Below are 15,317 nucleotides of genomic sequence, written 5' to 3'. Positions count from 1 at the left end.
GGTCTTTGCTTCAAAAACCCAGACAAGCTCAAGAGAAGTTCAAACAGATACTTCACACTTTCTCCATCTTCTGTCCACCAGCCAAAGACCACAGCTGGTATCAGTTAGAAAGCCTGGCAAACATTCTGCCTCTGAAGAGCCACCTAATGAGGCTTTCCCTCTCTCTCTTTTAGCTTATTGGCCATGGTGATGTAATAGTTGTGTTTTAGTATTATGAAGCACTTCACTCCTTGACTTAAAACAGATGATCTGCTTCATAATAAATATGACCAATTATCTAATAAAAATAGATGCATGTATACATACTTAAAACATTAAAAACCATTCCCAGAAATGCTTAATACAATAAAACTTGGTCATGAAGAATATAAATTTTGCTAAATCTCATTTCATTACTCTGTGCCCTCTACCTGTTTAGAAAAGAGAAAGAAAAAAAAAAAAACACAAAACCCTTTACCATAAAACAAAACAGAAAATCAGCAGTCTGAATTTCTTCCTTAACAAATGCTTGATAATCAGGATTATGGACCCTAAACCACCAACACACAGTAATTTCTGAATATAGGAGCAAGGGAGTTCAAAAAGTATGTTCAGGAGCTGTTCTGTTGTCACTGTTCATTTTTAAAAAACTGAGGTGTAAATGAAAGGCAGTAAAATGCACAGCTCTGGAACATTCCCATTTTGCAGGTCTGGAAACTGCATTCACTCTTGCAACCACACCCAAACTAAGAAACCACTGACCAGTGACTCTGCTGTGGCCCCTCCTAAAAGACCTGCCTGTTGTCACAGGTTAGTTTTATCTGTTCTTGTACTTAAGGGATGTTTTTGAGAAAATGATTTTATTAACAACCAATTTTGACACATAAACTTAGTGCAACATTTCTATATTAACCCCCCAACAAATTACAGTAGAATTTGACCATTATTATAACTTGGCACAGAAACTTGTCCTGTGCTAGCGAAACAAAAGCTCTTGTTTCATAAGCTAGCCTTTTGTGGATAACTTAGGGTAAGAACATATCAAAAAGGTCTGCATGTCATTTACTGATGGAATCCATTCTCTCTATAAACATCAACACAAGTTTAAACATGTGACAGAAACCTCATTTATGTAATATTATTAGTCACAGATAAGTACTTAGATGTTATGTGCCTAGGACAGCGGCTGTTTTGATTAAAGTACAGTTAGTTCAGTAAAAATGCTGCAAGAGCCTAAGCATAAATATAAAATTACTGTATTGTGTATAATGATAATTATATGTTCAATTCTTTCTGAATAATGCCTATATTTGTTACGTTGTTAAAAAGAAAAAAAATAAAGGTACGAGACATAAAAAGCATATGCAACTTGTAATCATTGCAGTTGCATGAAGAACACTAAAATCAGAACAGATACCTCCTGGTTCCACGTTTCTCCCTTATAGCCATCTCCATTAGAACACCCCTATGAAGCCCAGCTTCAATTTGAACAATTCCACTAACAGGGGAAAGGGTTGGGAACGATTATTAATTGCATTAACATGTACACTGATTCAGTTACTATTTACTGAACGGGTACTGTGTGTCTGGCTGAGGATACTGTGGTGAATAATGCTGATATGGATCTCTTAGTGGAGGGAGGGCAGACAAACACATAAACACGTGAGATAATTCCATGAGAGATACATACTATGAATAGGGACCCTGGGTCTGGTTTTCCCCGAAGACGCATAGAATGAATTATCCCTCATCCAAATGACAGAACTTTCTATGCAATCAACAGCTAGGCTCCCCTTAAACCTCTCTGTTCCAGTATAACCATGGTTTCTACCATCCTGGCCACCCTTCTCAGGAAGTTTTTTGAAACCCTGGGCTTTTTACTTTAGTCCTGTAAAATGTTCAAGTTCACTAACTTAACCTGGTATGTTAAATTTAGAGATCATTTTGAATTCTTATGTCATGTAACATAGTATTTCTCATGGAAGTGATAAGTATGCTTTTTAAATTTTAATCTAAACTTGGCAGAATGTCCTGCAAGACAGGGATTAGTGCACCTTTTACCAGTTATGTTAGTATTTGGGAATCAACCAGATAGGAATTCAGCTTACTGTATTATTAACTAGTCTAACTAAATATCTGCTTAGTTCATTCATTCTAGAATTTTCCAGGGCTCAATACCAAGTGTATTAGACTCTACTTTCCAGGATCTTGTGCTGTTGTCCTTTTCTCTTTTTTAAAAATGAAAGCATTTGCCTGACCCCTAGTGTTGATATCCTGTGCAATGGCTCTTTAGTTGCATTAATTTTTTTCAACAAACAACAAACATTTATTGAGAGTTTACCACATGCAATGCATTAAAGCACTTAAAAAACAAATTAACTAAAGCATGCTGGTGGTTACATGAGAATTTGTAGGTTTTTTAAAAAACATGCTGGGATTGAATTTACCTCACCTTAGATTTTTTCCTCATGAACTAGTTGTTTGCAGTATGTTTTCAAATATAAAGCACACCTACGTTTGTCCAGGTTTGTACAGTCTAGGACTGTGACCCTGGCGAGGGGCTGTGCTGGGACTGAGAGCAAGAACAGCTTACCTCCAGCTTGGCATCCAGGTCTGCATCGGAGGCAACGACATGCTCATCTTCCTTCTTCCCTGTGGCTTTAATAAAGGCCTGCTTCGTTTCCCAATACTTCTGCTGCATCTTATTTACTACTGACTTATCTTGAGTATATCGATCCTGTAAGTCCCAGGGATAACTGCTAAAAAACACATTTAAAGAGGTATTTTATTCCTGACTTTCATAGAGATGAGCTATTTTAGTGTGAATGAATTTATCTAAACATTGTATTACACAACATTCATAAACAAAGATACTTTCTTGTGTGATTATTACACCAAAAAAGTTAGCCAATGTTAATGTACTCTGAAACCTTAAAAGTTAGTGAGGAAATCAAGTAGCTTTTGCAGGACATCAAGAAATTACACCTTGAGGAGTTTAGCTATCAGCACATTGGACATACTCCTTTTCCAAGTAGAGAAAGTGAGGCCTAACCAGGTAGGGTGTGGGGCTCAAACCACCCAGTGGGTCAGCGATAAAGCTGGACACCAAAGTTCTCTCCACTCCAGCACTATGGCCAACACTGACGTGAAGGCAGAAAAGTAGAGATAAGGGGGTGAAAAATAGCACGTTTAAAATCTGTCCCAGAGGTACCTAAAGCTCAAACTCATAGAATCAGAGAACAGAACAGCGGTTACCAGAGGCTGGATGGGGTGAGAGGGAAATGGAAAACTCTTAATGAAGGCGTGTAAGGTCTCAATTATGCACGATGAGTAAATTCTAGAGATCTCCCATATGACACTGCACCTATAGTTAATAATACTGTAGTGTACACTTAAAACTTTGTTAAAAGGGCAGATCTCATGTTAAATAGTCTTACCATAGTCAAATGAAAATTAAAAAAAATTTTTTTGAAAGCTCTGTTAATGATTTCTGATATTAAAACCTTACATTCTTAAACATAAATGTTTAAAATACAGGTAGGAAGAAGCCATTCTTCAGGAAGGACATAGTAAAGATCAAATTAAAAAGTATGTAAGGAAGAAAGTATATAAGGGGTGCCTGGGTGGCTCAGTCACTTAAGTGTCTGCCTTTGGCTCAGGTCATAATCCTAGGGTCCTGGGATCGAGCCCCACCATCAGGCTCCCTGCTTGGTGGGGAGTCTGCTTCTCCCTCTCTCTCTCCCTCTGCCTCTGCCCCTGCGCATGCTCTCTTTCTCTTAAATAAATAAATAAAATCTTTTAAAAAAGAAAAACAAAGTATGTAAGGAAGAAATTAGAAAAAAATTGAGAATGAAATAGAATTATATAAAAGACCAGAACACCTCAAATATCGACAGAAATGTTGCCATTAGGGCTCCACCCCTCCCCACGTTGTTTGCATACTCCTCTGGTCTAGAGTTCCTGTTTTTGTTTTTGTTTTTTAAAGATTTATTTATTTATTTGAAAAAGAGAGAGAGAGAGAGAACACGAGCAGGGGGAGGGGAAGAAGCAGACTCCCTGCTCAGCAGGGAGTCCAATGTGGGACTCATCCGAGGACCCTGAGATCATGACCTGAGCCAAAGGTTGACACTTAACCCACTGAGCCACCCAGGCACCCCTAGAATTCCTATTTCATATGTCCACACAGGACCCCTGGTTTCTCCTCTCTGCAGACATGTACTTTCTTCCACTCTGCGCTATCAGCAATCAAAATGTGCCAGACCTGAGTCCTAAAACACAAGTTGCTTTACACCACTATATAAAAATACCTGTACCTTGAAACTTAATGATTTATACTCTCCTTCCAGATAACATTTACAATTTTCAACCCACACATTTATTCTTAAAAAGTCAGAAGGGGTTGCAAATAACTTCTTTACAAAGGTTATCATTAGTGAAGGAGGATTTGGGGGACTTTCATAGTTTCTGCATTATTTACAAGTTTTTTTATGTGTATAGACTTGTCAAATCACTACGCTGTACAGTTGAAACTAATGTAACACTGTGTGTCCGCTATACTTTAAATGAAAAAAATTTTACTATGAGCTCACCTCAGAGAAAATGAGTAGAAAAAACATATAACTTTTATGTAAGAGAGAGAATCTCTCTACATAATATGTGCACTACAAGACTGGGAGGATATACCCTCCAAAATTGGTTATTTCAAGGAAAGAGAATTTTTAGAAGTGGAGAACAGGGTGGACTTCTTTGTATTGTATCTTCTATTTATTTACTTATTTTTGGTGAAAGGTCATGGATGAACAGAAAAAAAATTCCATTTTGAAAAAAAAAACCAGAAAACAAAGGGACTTCAGAGACCTGGTGAACACACCTCACCTTTGTCGTTTAACAAATGAGGCATCTTAGGTTTCAAAAGCTTAAGAATTCTGCCCAAAGTCACACACGATTAAAATCCAGGCCTTTTTTTTTTTTTTTTTTTTAGATTTTATTTATTTATTTGACAGAGAGAGAGACAGGCAGTGAGAGAGGGAACACAAGCAGGGGGAGTGGGAGAGGAAGAAGCAGGCTCCCAGTGGAAGAGCCCGACGTGGGGCTCGATCCCAGAACTCCGGGATCATGCCCTGAGCCGACGACTGAGCCACCCGGGCGCCCCCAGGCCTCTTAATCCAAGTCCAGTGCTCCATTCAACGTTCTCTGCAGCCCCTGCATTTTGGCAGCAAGCAATGAAGGGGCAGAGTGAGTGAGAGGAAGGACCCACTTCTCGGGGCTCTCCCGTCTCTCTTAGGTGGGTGACTACCTACTTCCCTGGCCAGCTGCCAGGATATGACAGCCATTATGAGGGTCACAGGATGGAGCCACCCCTTTGTCTTAATGAGCCAAGATGGAATAATTATGAAAAAGAGTCCGACAACTCTTGGTTAGAGGGCTGTCAAATGGGGATACTCAGGGTAACTAAATCCCTCAGCCATTTATTAATTACCTTTTAAAATTCATTACATTTTAAGACACGCAAAAATTCTCTTAATGTTTGACATTTGATATTACAGAGGCCTTGGGTCTGATTACTTCTTTACTGAGAGAGGAGGGATTAAAAAGTTTATTCCTTATTATAATTAATTGTACATTTGAAACATGAAAATATACATCGCATTTTTTTTCATGCTACGAATTAGAGATAAAACATGACAAAGATCTGCTTGCCTGGTGCGTCACGGGTTCAAAAGGGTTCAGAAACACTGTGTGAGGCAGACCCAGATGTATAAGAAGTTCAACGTGCTGCTGAGATGTGCTACAGGCATGTAAAGGACAGTGCTGAACAGGGCCACGATTACATTTTATTCAGCAGCAGCATCTCCCGACTATGATTGCCTCCCGAGCGTTCATGAAGGTTGAAGTCACAGGTATAAATTAATGAGTCTGAGTCTGTGTTCACTCATTATTTTATAGCTGCTATACATCAAGTTCCCTGGTAACACTAAGAAGTTGTAAATAAAAAAGCGCTAAAAAAAATATATCAGCTTATCTGATCTGAAAAACTGGTAGTAAGAAAAGCCATTAGATTCTCAGGAGAAACGCTGTACATAAATTAATTTCTTAGAGAATATATGTTACATAAGAACTTATATTTGGTTATTTGGTTTCCATATTTCATTTAGAAGGGATGTTGAACTTGACTATAGCCCATATTGGATAGGGGCTAATAGATTATTTACTGCTAATGTGACTCTTGATTTTTCTATTCAACAGACATTTATTGAGCATATACTATGTGCTTTCCTCTTTCATTAGCCTCTCCCACTTTGGAAAAGACAACGCATTACTTACCATTTGTGTCCTGACATGTTTCCTTCTCCTTCTTTTTCTACTGTTGATGATTTGGGGAGAAGGGGCAGGGAAAAAGCATGAGAGGATAAGTTATATTATAACCTGAAATAAAACAAATATGTTTAACAGTTAACACACTATATTATATGTTAATTTGACACATATAAAATTTTTCAATCTGAGCCATTTCTAATTGTATTTTCAGGGCCAAACACTATTACATGGTAACACTGTACACTGGTATCGAGAATAGTTTAACACTGGAAGAAATATTCCAAATGAAGTGTAAGAAGCAAACAGGCAGATTGAATGAGAAAAGCACGTTGCAGAAGACTACATAAAATATGAGACCCCAAAATGCAAAACAATACTATATATTGCTGAAGCATACAAATATCATATAGTAAAGGTATAAAAATTGCCTAGGAAAGATAAACACTAAATTCCAGATAGCAGTTATGACAGCAGAAGGGGGTGGGGGATATTATTCGAGAGGGGTACACCGGGGCTTCAACTGTACTCATAATGTTCTCTTTGTGAAGCTTAGTGGTGAGTAGACTGCATCTGTCTGCCTCTTTAAAGATTTGAAATATTTTATAAATGTGCTCACTTTGGCAGCCTATATACTAAAATTGGAACAATACAGAGATTAGCACAAGAAACCCCAAACCAGGAAACCCCACCAACTCACCCATCTACCCAAGGGAAATGGAAGGCAAGAAATACAAAGGATCATGTGTTAACTGTAGAGTTGGTGGGGATGGGGGGGGGGTAGCTGTGGGGGTATAGACTTGCTGATGCTTCTTCATTTGTTCTGGGGCCCAGGAAGGGGAGAAGCATGAGTTCGTGGTGATTAAGACTTGATCCTGTGGTTGGCCTTTGGCCGTGCTGCTGCCTATGTCCCTTCCCAGGGACTGACCCTTAGCCCAAGCTGCCCTTGGCAGGTGGGCTCTGGCTGTGGTTCCACATCACAGTGACCAGGAAGGAAATTGAGGAATTATCACATGTCAGTATATGAGGGTATTGGCCTAGCCACAGGTAACTCCTTGCCCTGATCTCTTCCCTACACCTGGGAAAATAGCTCTCAATTTTTTATTTTTAACTTTTGTTTGAAATAAAGTTCTTAGTTAGCCAGAAAACAAAATAAATATTTCATAATCAATATTTCTAAAAAATGAGCCAATGAGCACACTGAAAATAACACACACACACACACACACATACACACACACACACACACACCACAAAAGGCTAAAGGCTAAAATGAGATACTAGGAAGGGTTAAAAGGAGGAAAATGCAATTATTTCCCTTTTTAGCAGCCTACCATTGTATTTTCACCTCATCAGTAAATATGGGAGTAACTTATGCCATTGTCTTTCACTCCCTTTGCCCTACTCAGGAAAGCTAGCCAACCTCACGGGTGGAGCAAACCAACCCAAACATACTTGCCTATGGGTTTCTGGAAAGACTGGAGAGTTTGCTCCCTAAAGGAATGGCCTCTGGCCAGACACAGAATGCTGGCTGCTGGAGTGAAAGCTCTGTGCATGAATGCTTCCAGCTAGTCCACAGAATCCATCCACTTGTTCTTCCTCTACACCAGAGAGGGTCCTGGCAATCAGTACCCCTAAAATGACTACAAAATTTTAAAGTTTTATTTTTACCATCTTAAAAATGCTAAAAAGCTTTTTAAAAATGTTGTAAGGGAAGTAAACCAAAGTGCTAAAATTCTAGGGCTCAGGTGTGGGCACAGGAGTAAGGAAGGAAGAAATTTTCCTGGAGTGTCCAGATACCTGAAATGACGACATCTAGTCATCAGCATCTCTCTGCCTCCTGGAAGTCTTCCAAGTTTGTGGACAAGTTGCTTTGGGAATGACATTCGTGATGAGTAAGCCTTGCCCTCTACTCATTAAATCATACAGAGGCCACCAACTTCTAGTCTTCTCAACACCCACACAGGTTCCCTGCACAGCTTCTGACAAAATTTCTCATGAAAGGGTATCGTTCAAGGAAACAAATTATACTCTTTCCTTGAGTCCAATTTCACCATGACCTACTAGGATAGTTGATACTTTTTGAATAATTTTTAACTGCAGTAAAAACCACGTAAGTGTATCCTTAAACAATTTTTAAGTGTATAGTAGAGTACTGTTAACTACATGCACATTGTTACGTAACAGATCTCCAGAACTTTTTCATCTTGCATGGCTGAAACTCCGTATCCATCGAATGACTCATTTCCTCCACCCCCTAACCACTGGCAACCACCATTGTTACTGTTTCTATGACTCTGACTATCTTAGATACTTCAAATAAGTGGAATTACGCAGTATTTGTCTTTATTGTGATTGGTTTATTTTACTTAGCATAATGTTGTCAAAGTTCTGTAACCTATGACAGGTTTTCCTTCTTTTTAAAGGTGGAATAATATTCCATTTTATATATAAAGCATATTTTCTTTATCTATCCATCCACTAATGGACATTTAGCTTGCTTCCACATCCTGGCTATGAATAATGCTGCAATGAACATGGGTCTACAAATATCTTTTGAGATCCAGGTGTTTTTTGTTTTTGTTTTTGTTTTTTTATGTATATACCTAGAAGTAGGATTGCTAGATCATAGGGTAGTTCTATTTTTTATTTTTTGAGGAACCTCCATACTTCTTTTCCACAGTGACTGCACCATTTCAAAATCCCACCAACAGTGTTCCAAGGGTTTCAATTTTTCCACATTCTCCCCAACATTTGTTACTTTCCTTTTATTTCTTCTTCTGCTTTTTTTTTTCTTTTGATAGCAGCCATCCTAACGGATATGAAGTGATATCTCATTGTGGTTTTGATTTGCATTTCCCTGATCATTAGGGATGTTGAGCATCTTTTCACATGCTTACTATCCATATCTTCTTTGGAGAAATGTCTATTCAAATCCTTTGCCTATTTTTCAATTGGGCAATTTTTTGCTGTTGTTGTTACTGCATTGTAGGTAGGAATCCTTTATATATTCTGGATAGTAACCCTTTATCTAAGGTTTGCAAATACTTTCATTCAGAGGGTTGCTTTTTCACGTTTGTTTCCTTTGCTGCAACTTTTTTATTAAGTTTTGATTATTAAAGTATTTAACAATTTAAGTTCTTCATAATGTAATAACAGATAATAAAAATCACTGAGCAAACAGCCCTTTCTACCCGAACTTCTAAGTTATTTCTAGATTATGACACCAGTGTTCCTCAAGGTACTGTTTACAGGTCACTTACACGGGAAACTCCTGGGGTGTCAACAGGCAAATTCCTGGGCCCCATTCCTTTACCTAATGATCGAAAATCTCTGGGCCTGGGTCTAGGAATCTGCATTTGTAACAGGCTTTACAAGTGATTCTGAAGCACATTAAGTCAGAATACCACATCTAAATGGCATCTACGAAAAATCCTTTCTGGAAATGGATCTTAAACAAACTGCTGGATTATAATATGGTACTATAGCAAAGGAATCACTGGTGGCAAAATCAGGTCAACTCTACAAGTCACATTTGAGTATCTCATGAGAAGGCAGCCGCAGGTCAGGTCTCACATCTCCAGCTCCATACCCCACAGACAATTAACAAACATTTTAAGATTTCCTCACAACATTCATCTTCTCTTGTTCTACCACTTTCCAAATTCACAGTGTCAAAATCACTACCTAAAAAAAAAAAAAAATCATTATAATTCCTATCCATTCACTCATTTCAGTTCATCAGTCTGGTTGCATTGAACATGCACTGAGCATCTAGTTAATATCCACCAGGCACTGTCTAGCCTCAAGTACCTTATAGTCTAAATCAGCTCTGCCCAAGAGAAATACACTATGAGCTACATATGTAATTTTAAATGATTAAATAGCAATGTTAAAAAGTAAAAATAGTAAAAAATCTTAAAATATTTTATTTAACCCAATAGATCTAAAATATTATTTCAACATGTAATTAAAAAATTACTAATGATTTATTTTGCATTCATGTTTTTGCACCAAGTCTAAAATCTGGTGTGTTTATTATGTTCACAGTACATCTCAATTGAGACTAGCCACATTAAGTGTTCAATGGCCATGTGTGGTTAGTGGCTACAGTATTGGACAATGCAGGTTAAGCAGTGAAGACAGACATATAAACATAATTTTAGGATCCAAGGGCCTCTTGATATTTACAAGGGACCTATTAAAAGATCTTTGTGATAGCCCAAATTTGTGAAATCTGCTGTTAGAAAAGTCATTTCCCTATCAAACACAATAAAGTCTATGATTAGCTAACACTTCAATTCATGATTCTGCAAAGGAGGCTATATTTCCACTTCTGCCACAAGACACTTATAAAATGAATGCTATCATGTCTCATGCATTTTAATAGCACAGAGAAGACTTCCTAACATTCTGTTTTGTGGCCACATTACTTTGGGAGATAAGCAAAGAAGAGCAAGCATCAAGCTGCTTATGGACTTGCCATGCCATAAGTGCCACAAAAGGGGGGAAAAAGGCACCAATACTGTTAAATTCAGCATGACGTGACCACATGAATGTCTGTGTTTCACTAAATTCTGTCTCTCCAAGGAAACAAATCAGATGAGCCAGTAAGAAATAAGACCTACTCAAAGAAGTAGGGGCCCAAGAATTAAAAGATCAATAGAAAGCAAGTTCCTGGAACATTTGCCTCATTCAGTTGGTAGAGCACGTTACTCTTGATCTTGGGATAGTGAGTTCAAGCCCCACGATGAGCGCAGAACTTATTTAAACACACACACACACACACACACACACACACTCCTAATTTTGGTATAACAATCCTGAGGGTGAGGAGATGGGTTAGTAAGGACTGGCCTCTGTGTCTAAGACAAGTACTAAAGGGGAAAGATGTCTGCTGAGAGGTAGAACTGCTGGTAAGGCCAGCACCTTCTCAGGTGACACTAAGACTACCAACCTAATCTTCTTAGACTTTGCCAGGTTGCACCTTGAAGGGGACGCAGTACACTGACCTTATGCACCAAGGCCAGGCCTTAAGAGCACAGCTGTTCTCAGCCACACCCATGTGGCTGACAGGCCATTCTGCCTTGTGGGGAGAATTGGGAGAATAGGGATGAGGGATACTTCATTTAGCGTTTGTACTTAGGTTCCATAAAATAATTATGCTTATTTTTCCTCTTTGCTTTTCTTACAGCTTGCTGTGCCTGTATCTTCAATTTTATTCACCCATGTGGATAGACTACAACTTTTTATTTCCTATAGCCATTGAAAAAGCCATTTGGAACACACTGGATGGTCAATACATAAGCCAAAGTTTTTTTCTAAATACCCCAACATTCCCAGAATGCTAAAGCAAGCCTGGTTTAAACACAATTTGATGCATTGCTGCAAAGAAGAGGAATTGGTCTGTCCTCAGATGCCTTAAACCCTGATACTAGATTCTCCTCCTTGGAAATATAACACGGGGAAGTATTTTCATTCCACATAGACTGGCTTCAGCTGCACTGAACATTTGTTCTCGCCCAGAACCCTTTTCTATGAGCTTATGGAGTTAGCTGATGGTACCTCCAATTACATTTGAATTATGCAAAGAATTTAAAATTCTTGAGCCAACCCTTACTCAGAGTAAAGGTAAGATAGTTACATTTTACTGTATCAGTACTCTCAATCCACAAAAATATTTCAATAATCTTTTTCTTGAATCACATTTTCCAAGTCTGTTGTGTATCTTGTGCAGTTTTAGGTCTCAAGTTAATTACCTTTCCAACTTAAGCAGATTTTTCTCTTCCATCAGTGAGCAGTTTTTCTATTAGATGAAGTACTAGCTGAGACTGAGTCCAGAATCCCTTTTCCCTGTATCTGCACTGAACATATGGTGGATTCTCTTGAATTGCAGATCTGAGCCACTGCCAAATTTGTCATTTTTCTAACTTATTCAAAATTCCTATTTCCAACTAAAAATTGTCACTATCTTAGAGCTCTTCAGCACTGCTGTGCATACCAGCATTTAGCTTTCTTTGGGAAGTGGGCCATTTTCCCCCCATAAGAAACACACTTTTCAAGTGATGTGGGTGCAAAGTGGTACTTTTGAATCATCCCACAGTAAAATCACTCATTCCCAAACACCAGCTTCATGGCACCACACATCACTGAACAACTGCAAATCCATTCACATCCCCACATTCCTGAAGCTGGGATGTGTCCTACAGTTGATACCCCTGTGAACAGTCTGGCAGTCACCTTTCTTTCCTCACAGAACATAAAACGGTAAAAGGTCTCATGAGCAATGGTTTCTTACTTTTGATGACATAAAGAATAATTACTTAAAATTAAACCTCAGTAACACATCACTACATGCTACAGACTTTTGAGGCTATTTATGTGTAACCGAAAAGGAGACTCTGAAGTCAGGGAATGCCAGGTGTAGCCTGTGATGTGGAATGAGTGCCATGACAGAGGAAGGTGCCCAGGGTTCGAGGAAAAGAGAGGGGAAGACACAGAGCTGGCTTCCTACGTGGCCTCTGGGCTGAGCTTCTAAGAATCAGTAGAGGCTGGCCAGGTGAAGGGTAAGAGTGGGGGCAGTGGAGGGGGAAGGTGTGGGTGGGTGGTGGTAATTATTCCAGACTGAAAGAAAGCAATGAACACATTCTTGCACAGCAGAATTGCATGGTGTGTTCATGCAACCAATCATAAGCAGTTGTGCATTCCAGGAACTTAAAGAAAGAGGAGATGTGACTGAGGAGACATAAGGACCAATCTCTGAGGCCACCTTATGTCCCTTTTAGCATTTAGATATATTCTGTAGCCACTGGAGGGTAGACACTCAATGCAGTTTATTTCGTATTTAGTGAGCACCTTCTATGACCTGTGTTTGCTAGAGAGCTCATCTCTGACTATCCATAACAAATGTTGGAAGCCTGTGGCATGTCTCTTGAACTTAGCTTCCAACTACACAATCTGAAGTACATAATTTTCTGCCAGTTCCATCTTCCCCTTTTTTCAGAGATTAACCTCACCTAGAAATATTACCAGTGATCAATATCTTGTTTTGTCTTTGGGTTTATTTCTCCAGTGCAGTCTTAGAACTAATTAAGTCATATAATTTAGAGCCTAGAGGGAGTTGAGAAATAATCGAATAAAGAGCCTTTCTTGGATAACATATAGAATTGTCAGATCACTATGTTTTACACCTGAAAATTGTAACACTGTACATCAATTACACTTTAATAAAAATTAAAACAAGTAGATTACTGAAGAAATAACAAATAAAATAAGTTAAATAACACGGGGACCTGTGATCCAGGGAGGTGACTAACGGGTCTGAGAGAACAAAGCCAAGTAGCTTCAGAGCCAGGGCATCAATGCAGGCTCCTGATGGCTTGCCTAATGAACAGAAGAAATACAAGTCTGTCAGAGGTTCTAGGTACTGAGTTAAAAAATAACTTAATGTTTGTACATTGCTTTTGCTCCAAGTTATTTTTCATCTTTTTTTCCCCAGAGGTTTATCTTTGGTCACTTTCTCTTACGTCAATAATGATTTTTATAATTTCCCAAGAAGAGAAGGAAGTGTGTTTTAAGAATAAATATTAAAATAGTTTTAGTAGAAATGGGGAAAACAATTCCTCCACATGTAATTAACAATATATACATATTTAAAACCTATTTTTCAAATCACATAATTGAAAAATTCCTACAGATGGTGGGAAGTTGAAGTAGTCTTCCATCCTTTCAAAAGCTAAATATTAATTAAAGTAATATTTTGGGGCACCTAGCTGGCTCAGTTGGTAGAGCATGAAACTCTTGATCTCAGGGTTGTGAGTTGGGTATAGTTTACTTAATAAAAAAAAAATATTTAAAAAGTAATGTAATTTTGACTAGCTTTTATGGGTGTTTTTCCTATCTTGCAGATATCACATAACTTTTCTATTAAGATTTTGATAAAGTTATGATTACTTGAATATTCCATGTAACTTTATATGGATTCTATTTCTAGCTGAGTTTTGTATCTCCTGCAAGTGACTTTTTTTTTCTGCAAATGATTTTTGACATTTCATAAACTCACAAGTAAAAGCAAAACACAATCACATCCCCCAATTTTGTGAATCAGCAAATCTTATAAGAGGAAAACAGAATTGTAACCTTCAAGGCAATTAAAAGATGAGTTTTTGTTTAAACCCTATGTGTGCATATCATTGTTAAAATCTGCATTTTCTGTTAATGAATTGGAGTCTTAGGACATTTTTATATGATCATTTCACTCACATTTCAAGCAGCTCAGAGTACTACATACAGGCATTAATTAAGCTCAATGCTTCCCTAAACCTATTAAAATCACATTCCTAAACTAAATATTTTCAACGTCAACATAACTTATCTCCCAATTTAAAATAAAAGCAGTAAACCCATGATCACGCTACACACTTGTGCTTCCTCCACGTCACTTCACCTGTCTGGCCTCACTTTGCTTGCCTGTGAAACAGTAAACCAGGCTAGCTGACATCTAGGGTGCCCTCGGTCACAAACACTATAAAGCTGATTTTAATTAATTTTAGAGACATTTATATCTAAGAGAAAGCTTTGAGATAACGAACACATCTTTTTAAAGATGAGGAACTGGGGTTCTAAAAATGGAGACGACTTGTCCAAGAGCAGGTTAAAGATCAAGTTCTCAATAAAGAATGCTGGGATTGAAACACTAATCTCCAGCTGGCGACCTGGTGCTCCCCTCAGCCTCTCCGTCTATCTCAAGAGATGTTTCTTAAAGGAAAATATCCAAACCAGCATTTCACATTCCAAGAAACTGAAAGAAAAAGCCAAGATATTCTCTAAAAGGTTATCATCCTCACCATTAATATTAGTTAAAAATATTACGTCCCCACAAAAACAAACTAAAAACAAAATAAAGAAAAAAAACTCAAATGGCTCAAAAGGGGCATGGGCTACATCTTCCTCTTCTTTCTCTTACAACCCGGCTTGCTAAGGACAATTGATAGTGAATTTTGTGCGACAACAAAAATCATAGC

General features: G+C 38.2%; 1 protein-coding gene across 15 annotated transcripts in view; it reads right to left on the bottom strand.

Annotated features, from left to right (window-relative positions):
* ICA1 (islet cell autoantigen 1) overlaps positions 1-15,317 on the bottom strand; it is a 139,607-nt gene that overhangs the window by 114,008 nt on the left and 10,282 nt on the right. For 3 of the 15 annotated variants that reach the window (XM_087861040.1, XM_087861046.1, XM_045793174.2), the window contains exons 2-3: positions 6,304-6,343; positions 2,573-2,735 (exon numbers count right to left, since the gene is read on the bottom strand). In XM_087861040.1, coding sequence (XP_087717166.1) covers positions 2,573-2,735; positions 6,304-6,320 — 180 coding nt within the window. In that variant the 5' untranslated portion in view covers positions 6,321-6,343. Of the gene's footprint in view, positions 1-2,572; positions 2,739-6,303; positions 6,406-13,586; positions 13,678-15,317 lie in introns of all 15 variants that reach the window. The other 12 variants (XM_087861039.1, XM_087861041.1, XM_045793170.2 and 9 more) reach the window with 7 other exon arrangements.

The sequence above is a fragment of the Ursus americanus genome, chromosome 3, assembly GCF_024610735.1.
Source record: "Ursus americanus isolate L20-20 chromosome 3, mUrsAme1.1.p, whole genome shotgun sequence".
Lineage (NCBI taxonomy): Eukaryota > Metazoa > Chordata > Mammalia > Carnivora > Ursidae > Ursus > Ursus americanus.
This window is presented reverse-complemented; position numbering and strand designations above follow the sequence as displayed.